Here is a 27687-nt window from a genome sequence, read left to right as displayed (position 1 = left end):
TATGCGTGGTAATTTACAGCAAAGGTATCACAAACTTTTTTTTTTTATTTTAATGAGCCAGGTACCGGTGGTTTACACCTGTAATTCTAGCTACTCAGGAGGCTGAGATCTGAGAGTGTGGTTCAAATCCACCCCAGGCAGGAAAGTCCATGAGACTCTTATCTCCAATTAACCACCAGAAAAACCGGAAGTGGCGTTGTGGCCCTAGTGGTAGAGCGCTCACCTTGAGCTGAAGTGCCGAGGCCCGGAGTTCAAGCCCCACAACTGACCAAAAAAATTTTTTTAATGGAACATTTCATTAAAATAATTTTTAGAGGGGGCTGGGAAGGTGGCTCAGTGGTAGAGCACTTGCCTTGCATGCATTAGCCCTGGGTTCGATTCCTCAGCACCCCATAAGCAAAAAGAAAAAAGCCGGGAGTGGCGTTGTGGCTCAAGTGGTAGAGCGCTAGCCTTGAGCTGAAGAGCTGAGGGACAGCGCCCAGGCCCAGAGTTCAGGCCCCATGACTGGACCAAAAAATAAAATAATTTTTAGAATATTGATTTAATCGTTAGAGAAATAATTTATGATTAGCTATGTTGCTGGATAGTTGAGGATTAAGAGCAATTGTAGTCAGTTTAAGTTCATGAGTCTTTGTAATTACTTTTCCCAGTTATATATCAGGATTCATTGTAAGCATTGGTAGATAATGTGGAATGAACAAACAAGAAAGTAGGGCTGGGAAGGTGGCTCAGTGGTAGAGTGCTTGCCTTGCATGCTCGAGGCCCTGGGTTCGATTCCTCAGCACCACATAAGCAAAAAGAAAAAAGCCGGAAGTGGCGCTGTGGCTCAAGTTGTAGAGCGCTAGCCTTGAGCTGAAGAGCTGAGGGACAGTGCGCAGGCCCAGAGTTCAGGCTCCACGACCAGACCAAAAAAAAAAAAAACAAGAAAGTAAAAATCAGCCAGGTGCTGCTGCTTCATACCTGTAATCCCATCTCCCAGGAGGCCAAGATCTGGAGAATTCTGGCCTGAGGCAAGAGAAGCAGAGCAGTTTACTAGATTCTACCTCCAAAATAACCAGCAAGAAAGCAGGTTTGATGGCTTGACTGTGAGGGCTAGAGTAGCAGTCTAGCAACCACGAAGCCCTGAATTCAAACCTAAGTACTAAGTACTGCCTTTCCTCCCTTCCCCCGGAAGTGAACAAAGTAAAAGTTGCCCTAAGTCTCATCTGGGATTTGTATGCGTGGGTGACACTTCAATAAACATTCATTTTCCTTTGAGAATGACATTCATTGCAGACTGTACTGTTTGTGCTCTTTTGCCACTCAGGACTATGGTATGAACAGCCTGTTAGCTGATATTTAACCTATTTAAGATATTCACTGAAAGGGGTGACTAGCTTCTTTCAAATACAAGATGCATACATTGCTTTCAGTTCTCTGAAAAAAATGTAAAACTGATTTCTCAAATGTTCCTAGTCAGGAATACAAATACTAGATGTTTAGGGGGGAATCATAAAGGAAAATTCCAGGAGCCTCTAGGGCAGTAGCATGTCATTGTGGTTACTACTTTCCTTGGGATGGAGGAAAGAGCTTGTGTTGAATACCATGTAGTCATGGACTCCAAGAGCTTGAACTCTAAATGTTGCTCAGCCAAATTCCTCAACTGGAGGTCCTATTAGATTTAAGCTGTCCAGCATGGCAGCCACAAATCTTAAGAGGTCAGTCTCAATGATTTTTGTCAGTTATGTGTTAAAATATTTTGAAGGTCTTGTTAAATGAAATATATTATTAAAATTAACCAGCTACTTATTAGCTTGCGTTTCAAAATGTGGCTTTCAGAATTGTAATTGTATATAAGGTCCATATTATACTTCTGTTGTATAGTGCTAAATTAAGACTTCAAACAAAGTGAAAAATTCTTTCATTTAGGTAAGAGAAAAGTATATTTATCAAGAAGACAAAGTATATTTATCAAGAAAGCAAGCCTGGGCAGACAAGTTCATAAGAGCCTTCTTAGCCCATAGCTGGGTGCATTGGCACCCACCTTTCACTCCAAGCTACAGAGAAGGCTGAGAAAGGCCAGGTACCAGGCAAGTTTGGCAAAAAAGACTGAGATTCTGTCTCCATTAAGGAAGCTGGAGGTGATCTCTCAGATGGAAAGCCTAAAAGTAGGCTTCTCAGTTTATTCTCTTGAAATATACCTTGATTTCTCTGGCCTTGCACATACACATAAACCTAGTACACCACATGTACAGATTTTGTCTTGTTTTGTTTTGTCTGATGGGACTAAAGGTTGAACTTCTTGCTTGCCTAGTCTGGGGCAATACAAATGAACTGTGCCTCCAGCACTGTTTCTCATTGGGTACTTTTAGGATAGGATGTCACTTCCTCTCTGGGGACATACCTGAGCCAAAAAAAAAAAATCTCTTAAACTTCTCATTGAGAAAGACCTAGTGAAAATTTCTGCCTAGGTTTGCCTTGAACTATTGACCAACCTCCTGTTCTTAGCCTTCCATGTTGCTTGGATTGCAGGGGTAAGTCATCAACACATGTATGGAAAAAAATCTACCCAGAATGGACAAATAAATGCACTGTGATGGGAAATAGCTGTGCTGGGTAGTTCTTCCTCTTACCCCACCAGTGATACCCCACAGTAGTATCTTTGTCATTATTTGTAGTGACTACAATTAGCCCATAATGTTGATTGTAATGGTGGCTTTTTTCAGAATGCTCGTGTATATCTGTCTTTCACTGACCAACTCAAACTTTCATGACTTTGTGTTTAGTGCTGATGGGGCCCTTGGTGTGAGCATCAGTGCACCAGGAGGAGCTATTGCTTCTGTTCCTAACTGGACATTGCGGGGGACTCAGCTAATGAATGGGACATCTATGTCTTCCCCCAATGCATGTGGAGGCATTGCCCTGATACTTTCAGGTGAGGACATTGCTTATTTCTCTCTTCCCTTATTGCAGACTGTTTCCTGTGTATCTTGGGGTTAGAGCATGAAGGAGAACTGATACCGTCCTGGGGACGGAGTAAAGTTTAAGGTAGAAAATGGTTTATGTGATAATGATACTTGAATATGATTTCATTTATGCAGCATATGAAGTTATTGCCTATATATATATTGTTAATAATTGTTAAGCAGTATTTTAATGGCCTGTGAAGTTATATTATAATTAGGGTAAACAAACTTGAATCAACATTTTTAAATGTTAATAATACATGTTTATAAGATGATAAATGCGGAGCTGGGAAGATGGCTCAGTGGTAGAGTGCTTGCCTTGCATGCCTGAGGCCCTGGGTTCGATTCCTCAGCACCACATAAGCAAAAAGAAAAAAGCCGGAGGTGGCACTGTGGCTCAAGTGGTAGAGTGCTAGCCTTGAGCTGAAGAGCTGAGGGACAGTGCGCAGGCCCAGAGTTCAGGCCCCACAACCGGACCCCCCCCCCAAAAAAAAAAAAAAAGATGATAAATGCTGTGGAGCAAAGTGAAGAAAGAGAGATGAGATTTGTAGTTGGGTGTTGTCAGGGTCACCTGTGAGGTCTTCTCAGGGGTTATTTGGCTCTTAGCTCTTGCTACCTTTCTCATTCATTCTTTCTCTGACCACTATAGTTGACTGCTACTTCTCATGATTCATCCACCCTTGGTGCTAAAAGGATAGCAAGGAGATGGGAATTACATTAAACTCCTTGTTTTAAAGTCATCAATGTTAGGTCACTTGCTAGATTGAATCAGAACTCTCAGGATGGATCAGGGTGGATCCTGATGTCTTCACCCGCCTTTCTGGTCCTTCTCAAGCTCATCAAATATGTCAGTGTCTCTTACTTTTCTCTTTGGGCAAACTCCCAAGTATTCTATAAGACCTAGCTTGTCTGCCAGTTCATCCAATGGGCCTTCATCTCTTGGATTCTCATGGACAAAATTGATCATGTCCTCAATTTGCTCTTACAGCATCATGATGTTTCCGTGTTTGTATTGTTTGCTTATTACAGTTTCATAAATGTTTTCGTGTTTGATGCTCTGGAAAGGACAAAAATGATGCACTATTTATACTTTATCGCTGCAACTGTCAGTCAAGCCTGACCAGTTGTTGGGCTCCTAGACTTCTGAACCCAGCCATATGTTAGAATCACATGGAACACTTTTATTAAAAACACATGCTGGTGTCTAGTCCTTAAAGATTCTGATTTTTATTTTTTTATTTAATTTTATTTTATTTGTGAACATACTGTACAGAGGGGTTACAATTACATGGGCAGGATAATGCGTACATTTCTTACCAAGCATTGCAGCCTCCTCCTTTGGTTTACCCTTCATGATTTTTAGTTGATATGTCGTGAGACTTCTACTTTTTGCCTGAGTTCCCTGGTGCTTATAACATGAACCTACGTTGCAAACCATGGCCTGCTGACAATGTGTTTGATCAACAGTACTTTAAAGAGAACATTACTTGGATGCATTTAGCTGCCCACTTTGTGTTCATGCTTGTCACCATTCATGGGCCTGCAGTAATGCCTATGCATTACTGGTGATATGGAATGATGTATTTGAATGAAGCCTTTGATGCAGGCAGTTTGAATATGACTATTTGGACTGCTTTTAAGAAAGTACATTTTAAAAATCAGTGTTGAAATATGACATGAAAACCAGAAATGGTACATGTCATCATAGTGATGAAGTAGTGAGCTTACTAACACTAATTTTCTTGTTTTTTATTTTAGGTCTGAAAGCTAATAATGTTGAATATACAGTTCATTCAGTCAGAAGAGCTCTAGAAAACACTGCAGTAAAGGCTGACAATATTGAAGTATTTGCCCAAGGACATGGTATTATTCAGGTATTATTGTCTACGTGAAAAGCTAGTTGTAAAACACCAAGTTTGTAGCTGAGAGGAATTTAGTAACTAAGAGAAACATGGAGGACAAGTAGAGGTTGGAAATCCAAAGAAGAGAAGTAAATGTGAATGAAGAGTGGAGTAGGTTTGTTGGGTGTAATTAGATTGGCATTTTGCCTTAAAATATGCCATTGTTGATTTAATTGGGATTTCTTTGGAGAGGTGAATATAGAAATACACTTCTTGCTTGCTACAGCTGAAATCAAATGGGTCTGTAATTTGCAATAAAATATTTTCTTGACCCAAACATTTATATCTTATCATTTATATTCTTTTAGGTTGATAAAGCCTATGACTACCTCGTTCAGAATACATCATTTGCAAATAGATTAGGTTTTACTGTGACTGTTGGAAATAACCGTGGCATCTACCTCCGAGACCCTGTGCAAGTGGCTGCACCTTCAGATCATGGTGTTGGCATTGAGCCTGCATTTCCAGAGAACACAGGTAAGTGATGGTCAGGCAATAAGTAAAATTCCCAAGAGTAGTACATAATAGAGGAATACTGTTGGGCAAATGTTCCGAAGAGGAAATATCAGTTGGCAATGTGTTCCAAAACTATAGGCTTAAGGGAAAATATTAGGGCTATTGGGTCCCAGTACTGTGGCAATTCAGATAACATCTCAGCAACCAAGGAAAACATTAGACCGACTAGACGTTCAGTGGCCCACAGTGCTGTTAACCTGGTAATGAAATTTCAAATTCCTTTTCCCTCCTCATTTTGCCTCATGAATATAGCAGCTTTGAGATGCGAGTGAGAAGTAGAAGCAGGCAAGGACTGCTACAGTTCAGTTAGATACAAATCAAAGTAGTTATCGCTGCATATTTCAAATTCCTTTTCCTTCTGCATTTTACCCCATGACTATAGCAGCTTTGAGATGAGAGTGAGTAGTAGAAGCAGGCAAGGACTGCTGTAGTTCAGTTAGATACAAATCAAAGTAGTTATCGCTGCATATTTGACAGAATTTCAACAGATGTTAACCTCTGCATGTGGTGCTATAAAATATCCATTGATATTCTTTTAACACATAGCAGTGTTTGATGAAAGTGTGAACAGGTCTAATAAGTATACTAAAATATAAGGAAGAGTCTGACTTTTAAGCAAGCTGTGTTTTTCGGTGGCACTAGTGCACACTGTACAACTGACCAGACTAAATTGCTAAGTAGTCATAACATAGAAGGAAAGGGGAAAAATTTTAATTTTAATTTTTGGTCTTTTTAATACCAGAAAACTCTGAAAAAATATCCCTTCAGCTTCATTTAGCTTTAACTTCAAATTCATCCTGGGTTCAGTGTCCAAGCCATTTGGAACTCATGAATCAGTGTAGACACATAAACATCCGTGTGGATCCCAGGGGCTTAAGAGAAGGATTACATTATACAGAGGTATGGCCACAGCTTCATTTTTCATTTCTTTCCTCTTTAAAATGTTAAGAGTGCAAAGTAAACGGTTGCAAGTGTGTTTGCAGTGTGTTGCATTCTGATTAAGAAGTAGACCTTTTTACTCGCCCAGTTTTACAGCTCTTCTGGTTCTGCATCCATTTAAACAGCTGGATACTTTAAGAAAGTCTTATGTGTAGATATCCTCCTCTGAAGAAAGCCAGGGAAAGAAGCAGAACTGCAAAGCTTTTTCACAGAAGTCTCTAATTTGTCAGTTATTTAGTTCAATTGAACTGGGCTGAAATTACCTTTAATACTCAGATGAAAACATTTGTTAAACTTATTTTTATACGCATTCTGTCTCTCAGTGATTGTCTGTCTCACAGACATATGCTAGTTGTTATGTAAATATATATTTCTATCTTAAAAGTTGTCTATAAGACTAGTTTGAACTAGTCTTCTGTTGCGAGAAATTAAAATGCAACTCTTTTTTACGTGAAGTCTCATTTTACTCCAAAGATTGTGATACCTGGATTTGTTTGGGCTTTTTACTGTTAATTATGTCAGGAAACTGATACCAGCTTCAGCTTAAGTTTTAAGATTAGATGAATTGATTCGGTGACTATATAGATATATACAATACATATAATTGTCTCCTATTTTATAAGTTTGTTTATGGCTATTGAGACTCACCATTCTTTTTTAAGGTCTGTGGCTATGACATAGCATCCCCTAACGCAGGTCCTCTGTTCAGAGTTCCGATCACTGCAGTTATAGCAGAAAAGTAAGTGAGAACTTTCACAGCTTACTGGTATCTTTGGTGGTTAATGGCTGTTGGACCTCCTCACCTTTCTCCTTCCCCATCCCTTTCTAACACATGACAGGGTTTCTTCAATTTAATATTTATACTCTTCCATGTCTCCTGCTTGTTAGTTAACAGTTTCTGTTAAATAAGTTTGTGACACATCTCTTCCCACAAGATACATAGGAAGAAATTAAGGCTATTACATTTTTTAAATGGCCTGCACAAAGAAAATATTAAGTCGGTATATAACATCTTCAGTAATCAGCTAATAACATTATCACAGTAAGCTTTCCCACCTATCTGTGAGTGAACTAAGCATTCTGTATCTGTTTCCCTAACACTTTCTTCCCACAACTTTCTGTCCCGAGACATTGTGTTAAATATTTCTGATGGTTTTTCTCTCCCCATTAGTTTGTCTAGGACAAAGGATAAAAGACATTTCTATCTTTGAAACATTGATTCTTGTTTTGTAGACACTAAATATTTGTTACACTGACTCTAGCATATACTTGGATATTCCCATAGTTTCTTTAATTTCTTCTAAAAGTATTTTGTCTTACTGTTTCGTAGCATGAAACCATTCTGAAGGTTGAAAGAGGCATTGGTACCAGTTTTATTCATAGGTATAAAACAGTATTAGTGATAAAACACTGCCCTAATTTTTAATACCTAGGAATCATTATAGTTAAAATTAGAAAATTCTGTGTTAAAAAGTTCCTTCAGCAGAAAAGAGAGAATGTGAGCTTTGAATAATGTGCTTTATAAATTAAAAAATAATAAATAGAAAATATTATCTGTAGTCTGTATATCTGCTAATATTTCATAAAAATGGTCTCGGGCTGGGAAGGTGGCTCAGTGGTAGAGTGCTTGCCTTGCATGCCTGAGGCCCTGGGTTCGATCCCTTAGCACCACATAAGCAGAAAAAGTTGGAAGTGGCGCTGTGGCTCAAGTGGTAGAGCGCTAGCTAGCCTTGAGCTGAAGAGCTGAGGGACAGCGCGCAGGCCCAGAGTTCAGGCCCTACGACTGACAAAGCAAAAAGGTCTAATATTGTACTTACTGTTTGTAATCAGCCTGTAACAAGTTCCAATGTTTATTTCTAATGAACTCTTCTAGTACTGGATAAGTTCGAGAGTATCAGTGGACTCATCCTATTAGTACATAGAGCTGTTTTATAAGAAAATCACCTTTTATAACTGACTTTGGTTAATTTTCAGAGTGAGCGAGTCATCACATTATGATGTGGCCTTCACAGATGTGCATTTTAAACCTGGTCAGATTCGAAGGCATTTTGTTGAGGTTCCTGAGGGTGCAACGTGGGCTGGTAAGAAAGATTACTGTCTGGACCACTTATTTTTATATGCATTCTGTCTCTCAGTGATTGTCTGTCTCACAGACATATGAAGTGAATGTAAATTCATAACCCATATGACTGAATGCTTGTGGGGGTCACAGCCCCTGTTAGGCCTTTTACTTTGTCACAATCCTATAGGGTAGACAGGTAACCATTACTGAAAAAATGTCTTAAATGTGACTTTAGGATTAGAAGGGTTTTTTTAAACACCTATACTGTACTAGGGATTAACTTAGGGCCTCACATTTGCTAGGCAAGTGTTTTATCACTTGAGCCATATTCTAGTCCTTTTACCTTAAATTTTTTGTTTGTTCCAGCTTTGATAGTTGGGGGCCACAAGCCTGTGCTTCCACACCCAGGATGGTCTCAAGCCACGATCCTCCTCTCTCTCTGTCTCCCAAGTTGTGAGGTTTATTCAGGGTCAGATTAGAAAGTATTACAGATGGCTCATCTTTCAAATTAGAAACATTGGATTTTGTGTCCTTGACAGTGGTTTAGATTTTAGGAGCAGTGTGCCTTTCTAAGGATACTTTTTAGATAAACTTGCCTCAGCATGATCTTGACTTATCTCCCACTGTGCCTCACCAAGAAGCTACAAGCTGTGCTTCTGGCGGTCATTCTTTCCTGGACATTGACCAAGAGGAGAGAAAAAGCTAGGACAAGTTGAACAGACACAGTGCAATTTAGGCAAGATAAATAGATACCTAAAATATAACTGGACATGATTACCTATACAGGACTCTAGGCATACACCACACACACACACACAATCAGACTAAAGGAGGATACCCTTAGGAGGGGTACTCAAAGGTATAACTTCTCTAAACATTAAAATCCTATTTATAAAAATAAAAAAATCCTGTTTATCTATATTCATTAACCTACTCATGTAACTGGATCACCTCTGTACAGCATCTTTACAATAAAATAAAAAAAATTTAAAATCCTATTTAAATAAAGAAAAAAAGATAAATAGATGTTTCCAAAACTTACCATCCTGGGTTCCCTCCCTCCCCGCCCCCTCCACCCCCAATTTTCAGGGAAAACGAAAGGAAATGAGGGATTTTAAAAGGAACATTATTTAGATACTTGTGTATGCATCAATGGGCAGTTTTTAATGGGTGGTGGTTTATTTAAATACATTTATTTCCTGTAGAATATCTTCTACTCTTCTAGCTTTACTAATATTCTGTTGCTTTGTTTTTAAAGAAATCTGCGGTTTCATTTGAATGCACCATTTTATTCTTGACATAACCAAAGAAGTGGACATTTATAGCACCAGTTTCTGAGCATTTTAAATCTTACCAGTTTAAAACTTTGCCTTGTTTTAGAAGTTACCGTGTGTTCCTGTTCTTCTGAGGTATCGGCCAAGTTTGTTCTTCATGCAGTACAGCTTGTGAAGCAAAGAGCCTATCGAAGCCATGAATTCTACAAGTTCTGTTCCCTTCCAGAAAAAGGAACACTGACTGAAGCTTTTCCTGTCTTAGTAAGTTTAATTCACAGATTGAAATCCAAAGTATTTTCTTTGCCTTTTTGACATGCACTAAGACAAATAAATGAAGTAGAAAGACAAGTAGTCTATAATTAGAGTACTTAACAATGAAATCTGAATGGATTCTGCTTCTGTTGAGTGCTGGGGTTGGATTGGAGCTGAGGCCCTTGTGCATGTGTACCCTTATCACTATTATTTTTATTATTATCTCAAATAATTCAGTCAGTGAATAATGCTAATCTGACAGTTTATGGCGCTTCATAATTTGGATCTCAATTTAGGCTTCCTCGTTTCTTTATGTGGTAGACTTATTCTTCAGTAAAACTTCATGACAGAGCACTTAAATCGTTTTACTAAGGCTCTGTGGAGAATCTGAGGTGAAGTACATTGCCTCCCAACAAGCAACCCAGCCCCCCTCCGTAAATGGAGGGGTGGGTGCTCTGAGGTGCTGTCTGTCCTTGCTACTTTGCTTCTCTTGCGGGTTATAGAGCCTTCCCAGGTCTCTATGCTCCCTTTACTTGTATTTTGTATCTGTATTACCTAATTTCATCTCTTTTAAACTTTCTGATGCAAAAATTCCTAGAAAACCTAAGTCGTTTTCATTTCTATTTAATTATTACTTTTTTGCCAGTCTAGGGTCTTGAACTTTGGGCCTGTGCACTCTCCTTGAGTTTTTGTACTCAAGGCTAGCACTTCTGGCTTTTTGTGGTAGAGATAAGAACCTCACAGATTTTCCTGCCTGGGTTAGCTTCAAACCATGATCCTCAGATCTTAGCCTCCTGAATACTAGGATTACAGGTGTGAGCCTGGTGTTACCTGGTTTAATTTTACTTTTTAACAAAAAGAAAGATGTAAGGGACTGTAATTTCATTCCACTTCAGTTGCCAGGAAGCTCACAAACTAATGAATAGGCATTATATAGTGATATCTTTTCTCTTGATTTTGTTTTGTTCTAATGTTGTTTGCTTTCAAAAGCTGCTTCACACATTTTCTAGTGAAGTAAGATTTGTAGTAACTAATTAAATTGCCTGCACCCACTTAAACAAATTTGATTTATCTAATTCTTTGTACAAATGATAAAAGCTCAGAGTTTTCTTAACAAATAAAAAGAATTGCACTTTTTTTAGTTTGAGGAAAAAACCTAAAAAGTGATGCACATATCATAATATGTATAACACAAATTATACTTTATATAATATATTTTTATTTTTATCTGCAGGGTGGGAAAGCCATTGAGTTTTGCATAGCTCGTTGGTGGGCAAGTCTCAGTGATGTCAATATTGACTATACCATTTCTTTCCATGGCATAGTGTGTACTGCTCCTCAGTTAAACATTGTAAGTTGTACAATATTGTCCTTTTTGCTGCCATTTATGTACTGTGAAAAAAGAATTGCATTGTTGAGGTTTTACCTTTAATAGAGACCCTGGAAATACATAGTATCTATGAATGAAGATGACAAAACAAAACTCACTGAAAGCTGTTAATCATGAGAATGACAAGGAAAGTATGACTGGGAAGACCTTTGTCTGATTAAAGTATTGTGTACACTTGAGTGACACACCTTTGAACAGTTTAGATGCACTTTAAAACAAGAATGACAGACATGTAAAACAGGTCCTGTTTGAGGGGAGAGTATTCGTGGGAGAGGAAGCAGGAGAGGCAAACAGAAGGCGAAGGAGAGCAAGTATAGTTGAAGCACTTTATGTATATCTGTGAAACTTACTAGGTTAGGAAGTGTAGGGTGAGTCTGATCAAGGTACATGGTATGCATATATGGACATGTCAGAATTAAAACCACTTGTGCAACACATGGATATAATTTTAAAATATGGGGCAAACTATATTAAATAACGTTCATTTTAGATTCTATTTCTTTTGAAGTGTGAGGAATTAACTTGTTAAATATCCTTTGTAGCATGCATCAGAAGGAATCAATCGTTTTGATGTTCAGTCCTCCTTGAAATATGAAGATCTGGCTCCCTGCATAACTTTGAAGAGCTGGGTCCAGACACTACGGTATTGTTCTTTGTTTTAAAAGCTACAGATACTGTGTGTTAATGAGAGTGATTGAATCCTTGCAGGTCTCTTGAGAGGCAGCCTGGCCCTGTCTCTGGCCTTGCTCTTCACCTGCCTGACAAAGTTCAGGGCAGAAAATAGCCGTCCCCAAAATGGCTATTTAGAATCAATTGTCAGTAGCCTTTTAGTTTGTTTCTTTTCTTTTTCTTTCTTTTCTTTTCTCCTTTCCTTTCTTTTTTCCTTCCCTTTCACTCCCTCCCTCCCTCTCCCCTCCCTCCCTCCCTCTCCCCTTCCTCCCTCCCTCTCCTCCTTCCTTCCTTCCTTCTTCCCTTCCCTCCCTTCCTCCCTTCCCTCCCTTCTTCCCTCCCTCCCTTTCTTCCTCCCTCCCTCCCTTCCTTTCTTCTCCTTCCTTCCTCCCTCCCTTTCTCCTTCCTTCCTTCCTTTCTTCCTTCCCTCCCTCTCTCCCTCCCTCCTTCCCTTCCTCCCTCCCTCTATTTCTTCTCCTTCCTCCCTCCCTCCCTCTCTTTCTGTCTTCCTCCCTCCCTCCCTTTCGCCTGCCTGCCTGCCTTCCTTTCTCTTTCTCTTTCTCTCTTCTGTTCTCTCTGTCTGTCTGTCTTTAAGGGGCTTGAACTCAGGGCCTGGGCACTGTCTCTGAGCTTTTTCACTTGAGGCTAGTACTCTACTACTTTGGGCCACAGAGCCACTTTCTGGCTTTTTTGGTGACTTAATTGGAGATAAGAGTCTCACAGACTTTCCTGCCTAGGCTGGCTTTGAACTGTGATCCTCAGGTTTCAGCCTCCTGAGCTAGGATTATAGGCGTGAGCCTCAGCGCCCGGCTGCCTTTTCATTCCTTGACATGTAATAACAAGTTTAGCTTCTCTGATTTTATTTTGTGAATCTTTTGCCAGATATTTTCAGAAATTGCAGTAGTGCCTAGTCTTTCTTAATAGGAGAAACTCAAGTAGTATACTGTTAGTGCCTAGCAGTTCCTGTTATGAACACAGGGCACCTGCCTTGTGTTTTCACATTCATTCTCCCAGTTTGAGTTCTCCTTTTTAAAAATCTGTAGTTTGCCAGGCACCGGTAGGTCACGCCTGTAATTCTAGTTACTCAGGAGGTTGAGATCTGAGGATCGAGGTTCAAAGCCAGCCCGGGCAGGAAAGTCCGTGAAACTCTTATCTCCAATAAACTACCAGAAAACCAGAAGTGGCATTGTAGCTCAAGTGGTAGAGTGCTGGCCTTGGGCTGAAGAGCTGAGGGACAGCGCTCAGGCCCAGAGTTCAAGGCCCATGACCCACCCAAAAAAAAAAATCTGTAGTTTAATAATTTGCTTTAGAAAACACTGAAAAGGTTAAGTGCTGAGTCAGTACAACTGGGCATCAGCCTAGCATTTGGAGAACAGCAACAGTGCTAGTTGTGACCTGACTCATGTCTGTATTAAGACATGTTGGGAATGGAGAATACAAATCAAAATGTATCTTCTATGTTTTTGGTGACTACCACCCTAGTATTAGGTTCTGGTTATTGTAAGAGCTGTTTACAGTGTTTGGATCATGAAGCTTATCTTTGCAAGTTTTTTGTCCTTTTGCAAAATTTTAGACAATATTACAATGATGCAAGGAAGGAAAATTACTTGCTGGTGATTAAAATACTAAGTATACTTAAAAGGTTTTCAGAAATGTTGATATGTCACTTTTTGTAGTATGTTACAGATCTTGTTGCTTAGAATTTTAAGTCTCATTAAACGGATTGTTGAATCAAATCAACTATGCAATTGCCTTCTTATAGCCCAGTAAGTGCAAAAACAAAACCTTTAGGAACAAGAGATGTCTTGCCAAATAATCGTCAACTTTATGAGATGGTCCTGACTTATAACTTTCATCAGGTAAGTATTTGCCTAATAAAATATGACCATACAGTGAATGTTGTGTTTTATGAATAATCAAAAGTAGAAGGACATAATATATCTATGAAATAAAATCAAGTTATTAATCCTCATTAATTAGAATTATTCTTATGTAACTATGATTGCTAATTAAATATCATTCAGATGTGACATCCATGTGGTTTAGTGGTGAGCTGGCCTTTGAGCCTCCAATTCTATAATCAGTGGTACACATCCACCATTGCCACCTGAGCAGGAGTGATGAGATGACTCAGAGATGCTACATCCCTTCTGATTATGATCCTAAGCCTGATTACTCTTGCTCCTTGTAGAATGAGCAATTAAAGTAATTGAAATTAAGGTACCCAAATATTGGAACCAAAGAGTTTTTTTTTTTTAAGGATCAGTGAGCATTCAATAAAACAATTGAAGTACAATATGGATTTGCTTTTAATGTTAAGGAGATAAGAGATTTCAGTGAACTTGTTACATTTCAGTTTTATAAAGTAGTTATTCAATAACATACATTGCTTTGTTAATATAAAGCTATTATATATAGCTTGGCTTGTATCTTTAAAAGTTTCTAAAAGATAAAGTGCATTTAATTAGTGCCAAAATTGATGTTCTTCATTTAAAAACATTTTACAAGACAATATTTTGAATGCTTTATAACAAAAAACCTTATGCCTATCATCAGGTTAATCTATATTAGAAATCATACACAAACACATCAATAATCAATTTTACTGTTTTATAGCCCAAGAGTGGAGAAGTAACTCCAAGTTGCCCACTTCTTTGTGAATTGTTATATGAATCAGAATTTGACAGCCAACTATGGATTATTTTTGACCAGAACAAAAGGCAAATGGGTTCAGGCGATGCCTATCCACATCAGGTATAAAATTTGCAGTGAAATTTTTGAATTAACGGAAACCTATTTCATGAACTGATTAATTCTTGATCTCTTATTCTGATAAAATATTCATATTTTCAAAAGATTATAATGTTTCATTTAGTACTTTTACAAGCTATAAGAAGCTCTCTTGTTGTAGTTATTGAGTAGCAGACTGATAAGATTTCATCATGTAGTGGAAGACAGAACAGTGCTTCCAAGACACCAACAAGCATAGCTTTGACTGTATGTATGTGCATACACACACACACACACACACTTATGTGCTGAGGATTAAACCCAAGGCCTTGAACATCTTAAGCATGTACTCTACTTTTGAGCAGCACTACGAGCTCAGCATGGATGTTCGTTGTTGTTCTACCTGTCTGCAGGTAGTGGGAAATCCTCTGACATATATTAGCACCTTGACTCCATCTCAGGGCCGAGTGGGATAAAGCATGTAGTAAGTGCTGATTGTTGAACACTGTATTGAACACCTCCTTTGGGCTGTTAGATTGAAGGGGAAAAGGTCTTTTAATTATATAACTTAGGGAGATTTAACCCATGATTGAAATTTTATGTGAAAAAATGAGCCTAGCATTAATTCATGGAGTTTTTTTCAGTTAGTCCTTCAAGGAATGATAATACCTTTTTCCTCAAGGCAAGCAGCAGTTTTATCAGTGTAGTGCATTACTATAGTGTCATTATTTTGATACTTTTTAAACCTTCTCAGAAAAAAACTAATACAGAATGCAGCATCTGACTTCATAAGCATAGAAAAGCAAAGTAGCTTTTTTTTTTGGGGGGGGGGTCCGGTCGTGGGGCCTGAACTCTGGGCCTGGGCGCTATCCCTCAGCTCTTCAGCTCAAGGCTAGCGCTCTACCACTTGAGCCACAGCACCACTTCCGGCTTTTTTCTTTTTGCTTATGTGGTGCTGAGGAATCGAACCCAGGGCCTCATGCATGCAAGGCAAGCGCTTTATCACTGAGCCACCTTCCCAGCCCAGCAAAGTAGCTTTTACTCATTGATCTTTATTAGTTTTGTTTTTCCTGTTTGCATTAAAGGGGTGATCTTTTGATTATAAGGTAACGATTACCAGAGAACAACATGGATCAACATATAATGTGTTTTTGTTGTGGATATTATACAGTCCTTCTGAGAGCCTAGAACAAAAAGTCATTGTTAGTTGGAGCAGCAGACACTGACTACATAGTGAATACATGAGAATATTTTGTTGTGGGCAAAAAAGAGGGCTTTAGTGGATTCAGACCTGACCTCAACTCCCTCGTACTTTACTCTCTGTGTCCTTGGGCACAGCACTTGGTGTCCCTGATCTGGCTGCCCTCCAGGACACTAGGCACCTAGTATGTAGAAACGTGTCTGAGGAGTGACGCCCTGTCCCTCACACCCTGTCTGCACTCTGCAAATGGAATTGTTCCCCTTTTTCCCCTTCCAGTGCACTTGGCTAAACTTACATTTCCCAAATGTTGTCTTTCTTTTTTAGTATTCTTTGAAATTGGAGAAAGGAGATTATACAATTCGACTACAGATTCGTCATGAGCAAATCAGTGATTTGGAGCGTCTTAAAGATCTTCCATTTATTGTTTCTCATAGGTTGTCTAATACCTTGAGCTTAGATATTCATGAAAATCATAGCCTTGCACTTCTAGGAAAGAAGAAAGCAAACAATTTGACATTGCCACCTAAATATAACCAGCCATTCTTTGTTACTTCCTTACCTGATGATAAGTAAGTGATGACATTACTGATATAGAATACCTATTTTACATACTGTCTTTTTTATTGTGAATTAATTAGACCAGATTTACAGTATGCTGTCATTAATCATTTGAAGTTATTTCTCCATTTGATTTTGAAATCTTAGCTGTGGGGAATATTTCAGTTTGCAATTGTGATGTTTTCCCTTAATTATCTTTGTGAAACTTTCTCTTGTTGCTTTTTTTTCTTCTTTAATTCTCTTATTAGAGTACCTAAAGGGGCGGGACCTGGATGCTACCTTGCAGGATCCTTAACATTATCAAAGACTGAACTTGGCAAGAAAGCTGTAAGTATTACGTATTTTACACAGAAAGTACTCATTCCAAAATTTCTGTTTGTTTAAAAATGTTTCAGAATGGCCAGATGAAGCTATTCCTAGGTGTAGGGAGACAATTGTAATTGGTTTGGTTTTCCCTTGAGTTACTGGTGAGGTAAATTTATACTTGGGCTGCCTTTTAAAATGTGTTGTGGTTTTAAAATATTAGTTGTTTTTACAAGCCTACATGTTTATGCCCTGAACCCATATACCTCAGTGGCTGATGTGCTTGAGCTTCTTAAGAAATAAGTAGATCCAGATCATACTTGGCTTAAGTAAGTGAGATATTTAAAATTAGAGCAGATGATAGAATTTTGACCAAAGTAGTAGTATAGTTAGGGGGAAAAAAATCAGATTCTCTTGAGTTGTTTCTAAAACCCAATCAGAACAACTGTTACTAATGAACATTTTTCACATTTGTACATACTTTCCTCTTACTGGAATCTCGCATAATTATATAAGTAAATATGAGATATTTCTTTTGACGTTGCCTTTAAAAATTTTGAAATTGTTTTTTTTATCAGAAACATTTTTCTAATTTTAAATTTATAGAAGTAAATGTTGCAACTTTATTGGTATAACTTTTTTCCATCTGTGTTTTCATTGTAAATTCATTATGAGAACAGTCTTTACATAACTGTCGCTTTTTGTTATAGTATCCCAGCTCAGTACCATTGTCATTCTTATAGTTTCTCTTTAGCATCATAAAAAGTTAAGTGAATCTACTTCATAATGCTGGAATCTATAAGTGCTATTAGCAAAATGAGTTGAGCTCATACATCCTGAAAATTACAATTTACACTGTACCAATCATCTGTTAACTAATTGAAGCATAATTTGGGGATTTTCTCTTAGGAAAATTGTTTCCATTGATGTTTCTTAGATCTCATTTCAGTTTAAACTTTCATGTTTTAGTGTAATTTGAAGTAAATAAATAGTTAATACTGGACACATATATGATTTTAGAAATCCTGGTGGTCTTTTTTTTTTAGATTTATTTCATAGAAAGTATAGCTATGAGGCTTCAGTTGTGAATTTTCACTCAGATGACTTAAGAATTCACTCCTTTGAAAAGTTTTAGCAGAAACTGCTAAAATGCTTTTAGTAGTGCAGAAAAAGTGCTTCCTGGCTGCATTGTTTGAGAGACAGTTGTTACATTAAAGTACTTATGTGTGTGGGATTGACTGTAGTTAGAAAGATAGACATTTTAAGAAGAGAGCAATAATGTTAAGCACTTGAATTAACAGTTTCCATTGTATGGTTTAGTCTGTCCTCAGTAGTTTTATACTACTTACATTTTTGATAGTAATATTAATTTTACTTCTCTTGGACTTTTACAATAACCCTGTTTCTTATGCATAGGGCTCCTGTGATGGTTGTAAAATTCTGTAAAGTCAGACTCTGCAGACTGTCAGCTTAATTTAATGCTTTTAAAATGTTTTCATAATTAATGGAGTTTGGTCGCTAAATATTTGAATACATTTTTGTTTTAAATAAATGTGGCAATGTTGCTTTATATAAAAACATGCCATATTAATCACAGACCTGACCATTCTGTAGATTGGAGGAAAGTTAGACAGAGGTGGTGTCTCCATCCTGTGTAGATTGTGCATGTTTTCTTACAGAATGTCGTTCTAACTCCCAGGGCCAGTCTGCAGCAAAACGACAAGGAAAATTTAAAAAGGTACTGATTGTCAGTTTTTAAGAACCATGTCTTAAAGCCTTATTTACATAATAAACTTTTTCTGTCACTATTATAAATCTTTAAAAGAAAAAAAACCCCAAACTTTCCCTTAGTTTCCTTTCTTTATGTTCTATAGTATAGTGCTATTAGCTATACCTACTAGATTTTCTCAAAGTTTTTTCAACCATAAATTGTTGGAAGACCCCTGTTTTTCCCGTGTTATATAGAAAAAATTTAATACACTCATTTCTTGCTCCAGATACAATATTAAGTAATAAATTTCAAAACTTTTAATATCTGTCTATAGTCCTGTAAAGAGAACTATGTGATAACTTAGTCACAGAGGCAAAAGCAGTTAAAAATCTGAAAATATTTTTAAATTAGATTATTAATAAAATATTTTATCCTTTTGAAGGAAAGCTTAATCCCTGCTCTTTTATATGTACAAGTTCTGGAAAGGCAGAGACGAGAGAGAGAGAGAGAGCATTAGAGAGATAGCAAGCACAGTGATTAAAACCTGCTGCCCAAGAGCACAGAGTTTAGAACTGTGGCGGGCTGCCTGAATTCCTTGCAGCTTTTTTATACAATCTTTATTGACCGCCAGCCAAATTTAACTCAAAACAGAAAATTGATACTTTAAGTTTATCGTAGAGGAAGGGACACATATTTCAGGAGACTCAATGGCTTTCTGGTGAGGACCTGCTGACATTTAGCATTTCAGTGATTTCTTCAAAAAATGTTTCAGTAAGTAATATAAACACGTGGTTTTTATTGTTGTTTGTTTTTTGTCAGTCATGAGGCTTGAACTCAGGACCTGGGCACTGTCCCTGATTTTGCTCAAGACTGGCACTCTGCCACTTTGAGCCACAATGGTTAATTGGGTCTCATGGGGTCGGGTCTTCTCAAGCTGGCTTCAAACCACAGTCCTCCCTCAGATCAGCTTCCTGAATAGCTAGGATTACCGATGTGAGCCGCAGGCACCCAGCCTACTGTTTCTTGATTTATAGTGATAATCCACTGGGAATGCCATTTTATAATAAGTAAAATGTATTTTATAACAAGCAAAATGTCTACCTTACTGCGTATTGATAAGTACTTTCCGCAAACAAAATATACCACTAGGAATCATCTTCCCAGATAAAGGACTAACGATGAGTATTTCTCAACTGGAGGTTTTGACCCAATGCAGCCATGAAAACTCATTGAATGGGACAGTCAGCATTCAGAAAACTGTATCTTATATTAGTATCCATGTATTAGCATCTTTTCTCTAGTGTGAAAGTAGTTTGAAAGTCATCAGTTGGGAGAAAAGGGTAACAATATTCTAGGAACTCATTAAAAAATTTCTTCCTGTAGTTTTGCTGGGTTTTGTTTGGATTATGTTGTGTGAGTTAGGAAAGGGGTGAATGAAGGAAGGTTATTGTAATTTATGGTTAGTAAAGCTTTATATAAAGAACTCAGCAACTATAGTTAACCTTTACTGTCTGGTGGCTAGAATTGCCTCTGCCCATTCCTTCCTACCTTTTGGGCAAGTACACAAAAGCTGTTAAAGAATAAACAGGGTGGGCAAGTTACAAAAAATATGCAAATATATATATAAATATAATTGAAAAAAGTTACTTTTGACAGATAAGTAGCACTCAAATATGGTATTGTTGATGTAGTTTAGTTTGTATAAAATTTAAATTTTTGAATTTACAGTTACTAATAACAAAAACTAAGAAAATTGTAGTTTTTGAGCCAGAATGCAAATGATGATGCATTGTGCTTTCCAAAGAGTTTTTACTGGTTGAGTGGGTGAGTTTAACTTTTTAAATAATATGGTTCAGTTTGAACACTTTCAAAATACTTTGTGAGTAGCTAGTAAGTTTTCAACTTACTGCTAAGTATCTACTATAAACAACTTTTTATAGCTTTTCTACACTAAATATTATCTCTTAAACTTTCTTTCTAAACCGCAATCAGGATTTTTCCAGCTTTAAGATATAGATGATTTCATGAAACTGACCCTGCAAAGTGAGCAGAAAAAATACCTGTTGAAGAAAGAGCATAAAGTTATGATATTGCAAGTGAAAGCCACTACTCCATTTTTTTTTTACACTACTGGGGATTGAACTCATGGCCTCATGCTATGGGCAAACATTTTACCAGTTGAGCCATGTCCTCAGTTTCATTTTTCTTTTGATCAAGACTTAAAATTTTTAATAATAAAGATTTAAATTTTTAATAATAATAAATCCTTTTCCTGAAATACTCTATAAGATTATAATAACATTTGCAGTTGTTTTAATTATAAAAACTTGAATTTTTTCTAAGATAATTCATCATAATCTTCTCTTCTGTATTATTGATAGTTTAAGCTTGCCATGATAGGATCTCTATTTTTCAGAATTTTCATTAATATAAATTAATTGTTCAGAGATTGTATTGAAACATCTTTATACATGTATGGAATGTACTTTGATAAGATTCACCCCATCTTTATTATCTTCCTGTTTCTGTAGGTCTTTGTTAGTTGTAAAATCAATTCTATTTTCTGTCTCTGTATTAAAACAATAATAGCCAATGCCTTACCTTTGACAGTCAGGAGAGAATTGCCTCAGCACATAGACTTCCTAGCCTGGGAAACTAAGGAAAGGCACATTGCCGTTAGAATGAATGGAGACTGCCAGGCAAGTGTCATTCACATTCTAACATGCTAGGTAATGGACGGTCCGATTCCAAAGGGAACAGCACTGTATTCCTAGGAAGTAAATAACGGAGGCCACTTAGACCTATACTTTCTAGGTAGTTGCCTGTGCTTAACACATGACAGTGAAGCAGTCTGTTGTAGAAAGAATTGGTTGTAAGTTAGAGCCTTGTGTTTAGGCACCTTTGATTTTGCTCACGGCAGTGCCCCCAGGAGAGTGATCTTCAAGGAAAGGGGAAAGGACAGATGGCAAAGTCCTGAAAGAATAAGCCCAAGCAGTTAAGCTGTTGCACCAGCAGTGCGTCTCATGGAAGCTTCTGGTGGCAGGCTCAGGCTCCGGGCCTGCGGGGGAGGGGCAGTATGCCATGGGCTGTGTATGGGTTTGGATGGATAGTGCATAGCAAAGTGAATTTTTATGTTTTAATGATCATGAAGAGATAATACATGTTTGTGGTGAAACCTTATCTCTCTTATTTACTACTATGTCATTTGAAAACCCAAAATTTATTTTGAGGATGTTGATTACGTGGATATATTGATTCATACCTGAAAATTGCATGTGGGGGAGTCAGGTGTGGCAGTGCTACCCTGGACTGAACTTCAGTGAGACGTTATTCTGGCACACTGTTGAAGGCAGTGACTGTCTTTTTGGTAAAGTAATTTGTTCCAGTTTAGAAACTTTGTTAATTAAAAGGAATATAAGATTTTTAAATACAAACCTAAACATGGAATTTGAGGAAACTGACTTAATATTATGTTTTAAAGACAGCCAGTCATTGTGACAAAACAAATCTAACAAGTCTTAGTGTGACTTCATTTCCAAATATTGCACCGTATTTTGTATATTTTTCCCATACTTCCATCAAACCCTCTTTACTATGGCTAGTATTCGTGTTCCAAGTTTGGGATTTTTCACTTCTTCATCTTCAATAGCAGACACCCACTCTGTATCAGATAGGCTCCTTCCTCTGTTGAGTTAGATAATTCAAGTTTATTTATAAACATTACTATCTAAGTTCCTTTACCTTTCTGTAACCACTTTGCATTGGTTCCTGTACTTTACCTCAGAGTCATTCTCTATCCTTTTCTTATGTTTTATTTTCTTCATGTCATATATGTAACTAACCATGTAACGAACATGTACGTTTGTCTCACTTCTCCAGTTAGAATAGTGTTTGTGAGGGTGGAGAGGCCTTGTCTGCCCTGTTCTCCTGCCTGTGGGGAGCACAGCAACTCTTATCAACTCCACAAAGGAATAAACTACCCCTCAAGTTTACCTAAAACCAGGATGCTTGCTCGTTTAGTTTTTAGTTTATCTTCTCTCACTCCTGCTCAGATTTAAAAGTAGATTCAATGAAATTGTGTGTCTGCCCAGTAAAACTTAAGAATACTAAATTCACTCAAGTGCAGTGTATTTACAGTCAAATTTGTTCTCATCTCCTTTATTTAAAGGAGCTATTTAGAAAGCTTCAGTACGTTAGGAGAAAACTACAGTGACTTTTATTTACTGGTTGGTTTTATTTCATGAACTCTGAATCTGGAATGCAATGTAACATATGAGACTCAGTCCCTATTACATGATGTTCAGCTGTTGAAGATAATTTTAAAGTAAATTTAAGTATTTCTTCTCACATTCTGTAGGATGTAATCCCTGTTCATTACTACCTAATACCTCCACCAACGAAGACTAAGAATGGCAGCAAAGACAAAGACAAAGACTCAGAAAAAGAGAAAGATTTGAAAGAAGAGTTTACTGAAGCATTACGAGATCTTAAAATTCAGTGGATGACAAAGTAGGTTTCTGAGTGCATTTTAACCTTCTGAATCCTTAGTATCATTTTCTCAACTATGGTAATATTGTGCACATACGCATAGACTATATTCAAAGTTATTAATAGTAGATGGTAAGATCACAGGTGTTTTGAATTATTCTTATTCCCTTTTCTGATTATAAGAAAATAATTTACAATTTTATTTTTATCCAATTCTAATTTGCTTCTGATGAGACTTTTATTGCAGAATTATGCAAAAGAAAAAAAGCTTCCTGACACTGCAAACATTTTTTTCCTGAATTTTTTGCATATGTACCTGAATGATACATCATAGTCTACTTATTGAGGTCTGAGCATATCATGTCTTGCATATTACATGGTAATGATAAATGGCCATGCTGCTGGCTTCTGTCCTGTCTTGTGAAGCAGGTGGAATGTACATCAGGACCTTCCTCTTCCTGTGCAAGACTACTGCTTTAGCCATATGAGAGGAACTGATAAAACAAAAAGATGTTAAAACAATAAAAGGGAAAATATCAAATCAATACAACTAGATCAACAAAAAAATGAAATTAAAAAAATAACTCCACAAAAATAAGATCCCAAAGAAAATATGTAGGAATAAATTTAAATCCAAATATGTGACACACTCAACTACAAAACATTATTGAAAGAAATTAAAAGAGGGCCAAGTAATGGAAAAAATACCCTATTTTCATGGGCTTAATTGTATTATAGCACTTTCCCATCAGAGTCCTTTCAGACTTCCATATAAATATTAACATTGGTTTTACAATTCATATGGAATGACATAGGTCCAAAGTAGCCAAACCATCTCGAAAAGAACAAAGTTGGACTCAAAATCCTGATCTCAAAATTACTAAGAACAGTAAACAAGACAATATTGTATTGCAAAGGGCAATGAATATAGATGAAGTCTACAAAGAAAACTTGTCTATGGTCAACTGACTTTTGACAAGGGTGTCAAGGCCAAGACCATCCAATGAGGAAAAAGTCTTTAGTAAAGGGTTGGGCTGAAACCACCTGGCCATAGAAAAAGAATGGAAGTTAGAACCTGCCTTATATAGTCTACACAGATTAACTCAAAATGTATCGAAGGGCTAATTTTAACAGCAAAATTGTATCATAGTAGTACATACTGGTTTATGATTTTGGATGCATTCTTAGTTTGAAATTAAAAGTATGAGTACAATGAAAAGTAACTTGGACTTCTCAAAATTAAAGAACTTCTGTGCTTCACAGTATGGCATCATTCCTGTAATCCTAGTTACTTGGGAGGCAGAGATTGGTAGTCTCACCATGGAAGGCCAGCAAGCAGAAAAGTCTGAAAGACTCCATTTCAGTGGAAGAGGAGCCTAAAAGATAGATTGTAATTCAGGCATACACCCAAACTAGAAGCATGACATGATCTCAAAATAATCAGACAGAAATCTCATAGAATTCACAAACTATAGACCATGATAATGACAGATTGCTCTGTGAAGGTTAAAATGTGTTTGTGACTTTGTATCACTATTCCACAATACTGTGAAGTATGTAAAATGTATGTAATCACCTAATCTCAATAAAAAATAATTTGAAAAAAATAATCAGATGAGGACTAGAGGTATAGCTCAGCAGTAGAACTACTAAAACTATCTACCAATGTAGGAGTTCAAAACTACAGTTTAAAAAAAATGTTATAACTCTGTAATTGCAAGGTAATGGCTCAGTTTTTTTAAATGGGCAAAGAATCTAAGTAGACATCTGTTAAAGGAGGCTACAGTCCGCTTGTAAACATATTGAAAGGTGGTCAACGTCCTTGATCCTCATGACCACTGTCTAAAACCACAGGGAAATACTGCTTTATACCCAAAGTGAAGTGATAGCCAGTTCTGGCAAGTGTTTGGAGAAAGCAGAAATCGCAGGCACTGCTGGTGGGAATATCAAATGTTGCAATTTCTTTCGAAAGCCATTTTCTCTAGAAATTGCATTCCCAGTATGTGCAGAAGAAAATGCATTTAAACAAACTCATATGTGAATGCTTGCCCACAGCATTATTCATACAATGGCCAACAAGGTAGAGACCAAATGTTCATCAGCTAAAGAGTAATAACCAAAATGTAGTATATTCACATGCCAAAATAGCATTCTCCATAATTAAGCTGCAGTAAATTTAAATATAAAAGGGCTGGGTTTGTTTTTTTATAATTATTGAAAGGGGAAAAAGAAAAACAGTTTCAATTATTCTTTGTCTTTTGTGCCAGTCCTGGGCTTTTGAACACTGTCCCTCAGATTTTGGACAAGGCTAGTGCTCTACCACTTGAGCCACAGCTCCACTTCTGGTTTTTTGGTGATTAGTTGGAGATAAGATTCTCACAGGCTTACCTGCCTCCAGTTGGCTTTGAACAGAGATCTTCAGATCTCTGCCTCCTGAGTAGCTAAGATTACAGTCATGAGCTACTGGTTCCTAGCTTGAATGTAGTATAAACTAGTGTGCATAGTTGCGTGGATTCAGTTTTCTTGTTTCTGTAACTGTTTTTCATCATGTTTCTGCCAATTTGGTTATTTTAAGTGAATTTGCCATCAGTGCCCTTTCTTTGTAGTTATTTACTGTTTGGATATTCATTTTAATTGTTTTTACCCTAATGTGTACAGTGCAGAAGAATGGACATGGTTTTCTTCAGCTTCCCTACTGAGGAACAGGATAGTCTCTTCATTCAGCACTTTAGAATTTTCCTCATATAGATATTATGTATTTTCCTCCTTTTTAATAGAAATGTAATCTCATTTTTAGTATATCTAGTAATAGTTGTTAAGCTGCATACATGCCTGTTTTCTAGGATTTGTAATTGAAATAGTTTGATTTGGTTTTCTTGGTGTTCTGGGTATGCATGCCAGGAGTGCCAATGTTCATCAGTGAATATATTTACATTCTGAAATCATTGCCTTATTTTATTGACTGGAGCTTCTAAACATGGATAAACAGTTTCTGTTGGAAAACTCCTTTTTAAAAGAAAATAGTGAGGGCTGGGAAGGTGGCTCAGTGGTAGAGCGCTTGTCTTGCATGCCTGAGGCCCTGGGTTTGATTCCTCAGCACCACATAAGCAAAACGAAAAAAGCCGGAAGTGGCACTGTGGCTCAAGTGGTAGAGTGCTAGCCTTGAGCTGAAGGGCTCAGGGACAGTGCCCAGGCCCAGAGTTCAGGCCCCACGACCGGACCCCCCCCAAAAAAAAAAAGAAAATAGTGAATATTTCTCTCTTACATGCTCAGGCTGGATTCTAGTGACATTTATAATGAACTGAAAGAAACATACCCTTCTTACCTTCCTCTGTACGTCGCACGGCTTCATCAGTTGGATGCTGAAAAGGTTAGATGTGTTTACTTCTTTCATAAATCTTTGTTTATAATGTTTATATTAGGAAAGTGCCAACTGTAGTCACTTAAGGTCATGTACAGGGTTTTGCCTGTTGAAGGGGGATTCTTAAAATACTTGCAGGAACTAGCTGTTGAGGACACCATGATCTAATTAGTTAGACTCTTGATCGTAATCTTGTGTGTTTTATCTTTTCTTTTTCTTGAATGGTAGAGCATTTGTTTCATCAGCTGAGCTGGATTGGGTGGGGGGTTAGAGCTGTTGTTTATTGGTGTCTTCTTGTGGAATGGAATACTGCAGCCAATCACATTTCTGGAGTCTTCACAAGGAGTTAAGCAGGGATGTCAGTTGGATGTTTTCATCATTTGAGCTCAAGTTTCTAAAAATGCTAGCACGTGCAGTGCTTGCATGGGGAGATAGTGTGGAGGGGGCGACCGGCCTCATTCTGCAGCTAACCACAGATGTGAAATACTGTAGTATCTTCATTTCTTTTCCTTTTTTGTTTCCTTTTTTCCTTCCCAGGAACGAATGAAAAGACTGACTGAAATTGTTGAAGCTGCAAATGCTGTTATTTCTCATATAGACCAAACAGCCTTAGCGGTTTATATTGCAATGAAGACTGACCCCAGGCCTGATGCAGCTATTATAAAAAAGTACCTAACCAGTAAATAATCTTCCTTGCATCTCATTTCTTAGTTACTTGTGTAAAAATGAGGGACTGTCTTTTACTGTTGTTATTGTGTTCTTTTTAGAATCTTCCAAATCGGGATTATCAATAGTTGGTTACTTCATCTTAGAAAGTTTATACTAATTTTCTTAAATTCTTTTAAGATTCAGCCCAGGAAAGTACATTGCTTTCTCTACCGTTAGGTATTTATTGGTGAGGTAGAAGAGAAAGCAAAACAAGTTGGTCCTCCAAGGCTAAGGCTGGGATGAGGAATTTTGGTTGTAAGATTCTTGATCCCTGTAAAACCAGGCCTGAAGATTATGTTTCAGTAAGATCTGAGGAGGCAGCAGATTAATGTAAGGCTAGGATGTGGTTAAATGGCCAAGTGAGTGACATGGCCTCTGGTACTTAGGAAGAAAGAACATCCCTTCCTCTGTTGGTCCAGCCAGATGTGTGAGATGCCTGCCTGCCTGGCTTCTGGGCAGATGAGTCTTCCCAAGAGAGAAAAAAATGAGCAAGAGCTGGAGGATAGGAGAAAAATACCACCAATATCATGGCTTCCTGGCCCAGGCTGGCAGCCAGAAGGCAGTGCCTGGGCCCGGGCGATGGGGGAGGGGAGGCTGGTCCTCCGTGAAGGACCCTTCCCCAGCCAAGTGACCGGGGAGCATCTACACCAAGCAGCCCTTTGGAGTCGGTAAGGTCAGC

The 27687-nt window shown here is 37.7% G+C and overlaps 1 protein-coding gene across 3 annotated transcripts in view; it reads left to right on the top strand.

Annotated features, from left to right (window-relative positions):
- The window catches only part of Tpp2 (tripeptidyl peptidase II), a 62246-nt gene that overhangs the window by 28419 nt on the left and 6140 nt on the right, over positions 1–27687 (top strand). Inside the window, exons 11-27 of one of the 3 annotated variants that reach the window (XM_013023005.1) lie at positions 2766–2914; positions 4704–4819; positions 5155–5323; positions 6105–6262; positions 6964–7040; positions 8276–8382; positions 9744–9898; positions 11124–11240; positions 11822–11922; positions 13711–13807; positions 14565–14702; positions 16204–16448; positions 16686–16764; positions 18440–18478; positions 22809–22960; positions 26213–26309; positions 26838–26968. In XM_013023005.1, coding sequence (XP_012878459.1) covers positions 2766–2914; positions 4704–4819; positions 5155–5323; positions 6105–6262; positions 6964–7040; positions 8276–8382; positions 9744–9898; positions 11124–11240; positions 11822–11922; positions 13711–13807; positions 14565–14702; positions 16204–16448; positions 16686–16764; positions 18440–18478; positions 22809–22960; positions 26213–26309; positions 26838–26968 — 2127 coding nt within the window. Of the gene's footprint in view, positions 1–2765; positions 2915–4703; positions 4820–5154; positions 5324–6104; positions 6263–6963; positions 7041–8275; positions 8383–9743; positions 9899–11123; positions 11241–11821; positions 11923–13710; positions 13808–14564; positions 14703–16203; positions 16449–16685; positions 16765–18439; positions 18479–22808; positions 22961–26212; positions 26310–26837; positions 26980–27687 lie in introns of all 3 variants that reach the window. The other 2 variants (XM_013023007.1, XM_013023006.1) reach the window with 2 other exon arrangements.

This window comes from Dipodomys ordii, unplaced genomic scaffold (genome assembly GCF_000151885.1).
Source record: "Dipodomys ordii isolate 6190 unplaced genomic scaffold, Dord_2.0 Scaffold65, whole genome shotgun sequence".
Classification (NCBI taxonomy): domain Eukaryota; kingdom Metazoa; phylum Chordata; class Mammalia; order Rodentia; family Heteromyidae; genus Dipodomys; species Dipodomys ordii.
Note: the sequence above shows the minus strand (reverse complement) of the source record. Positions and strands in the feature narration are given on the sequence as shown.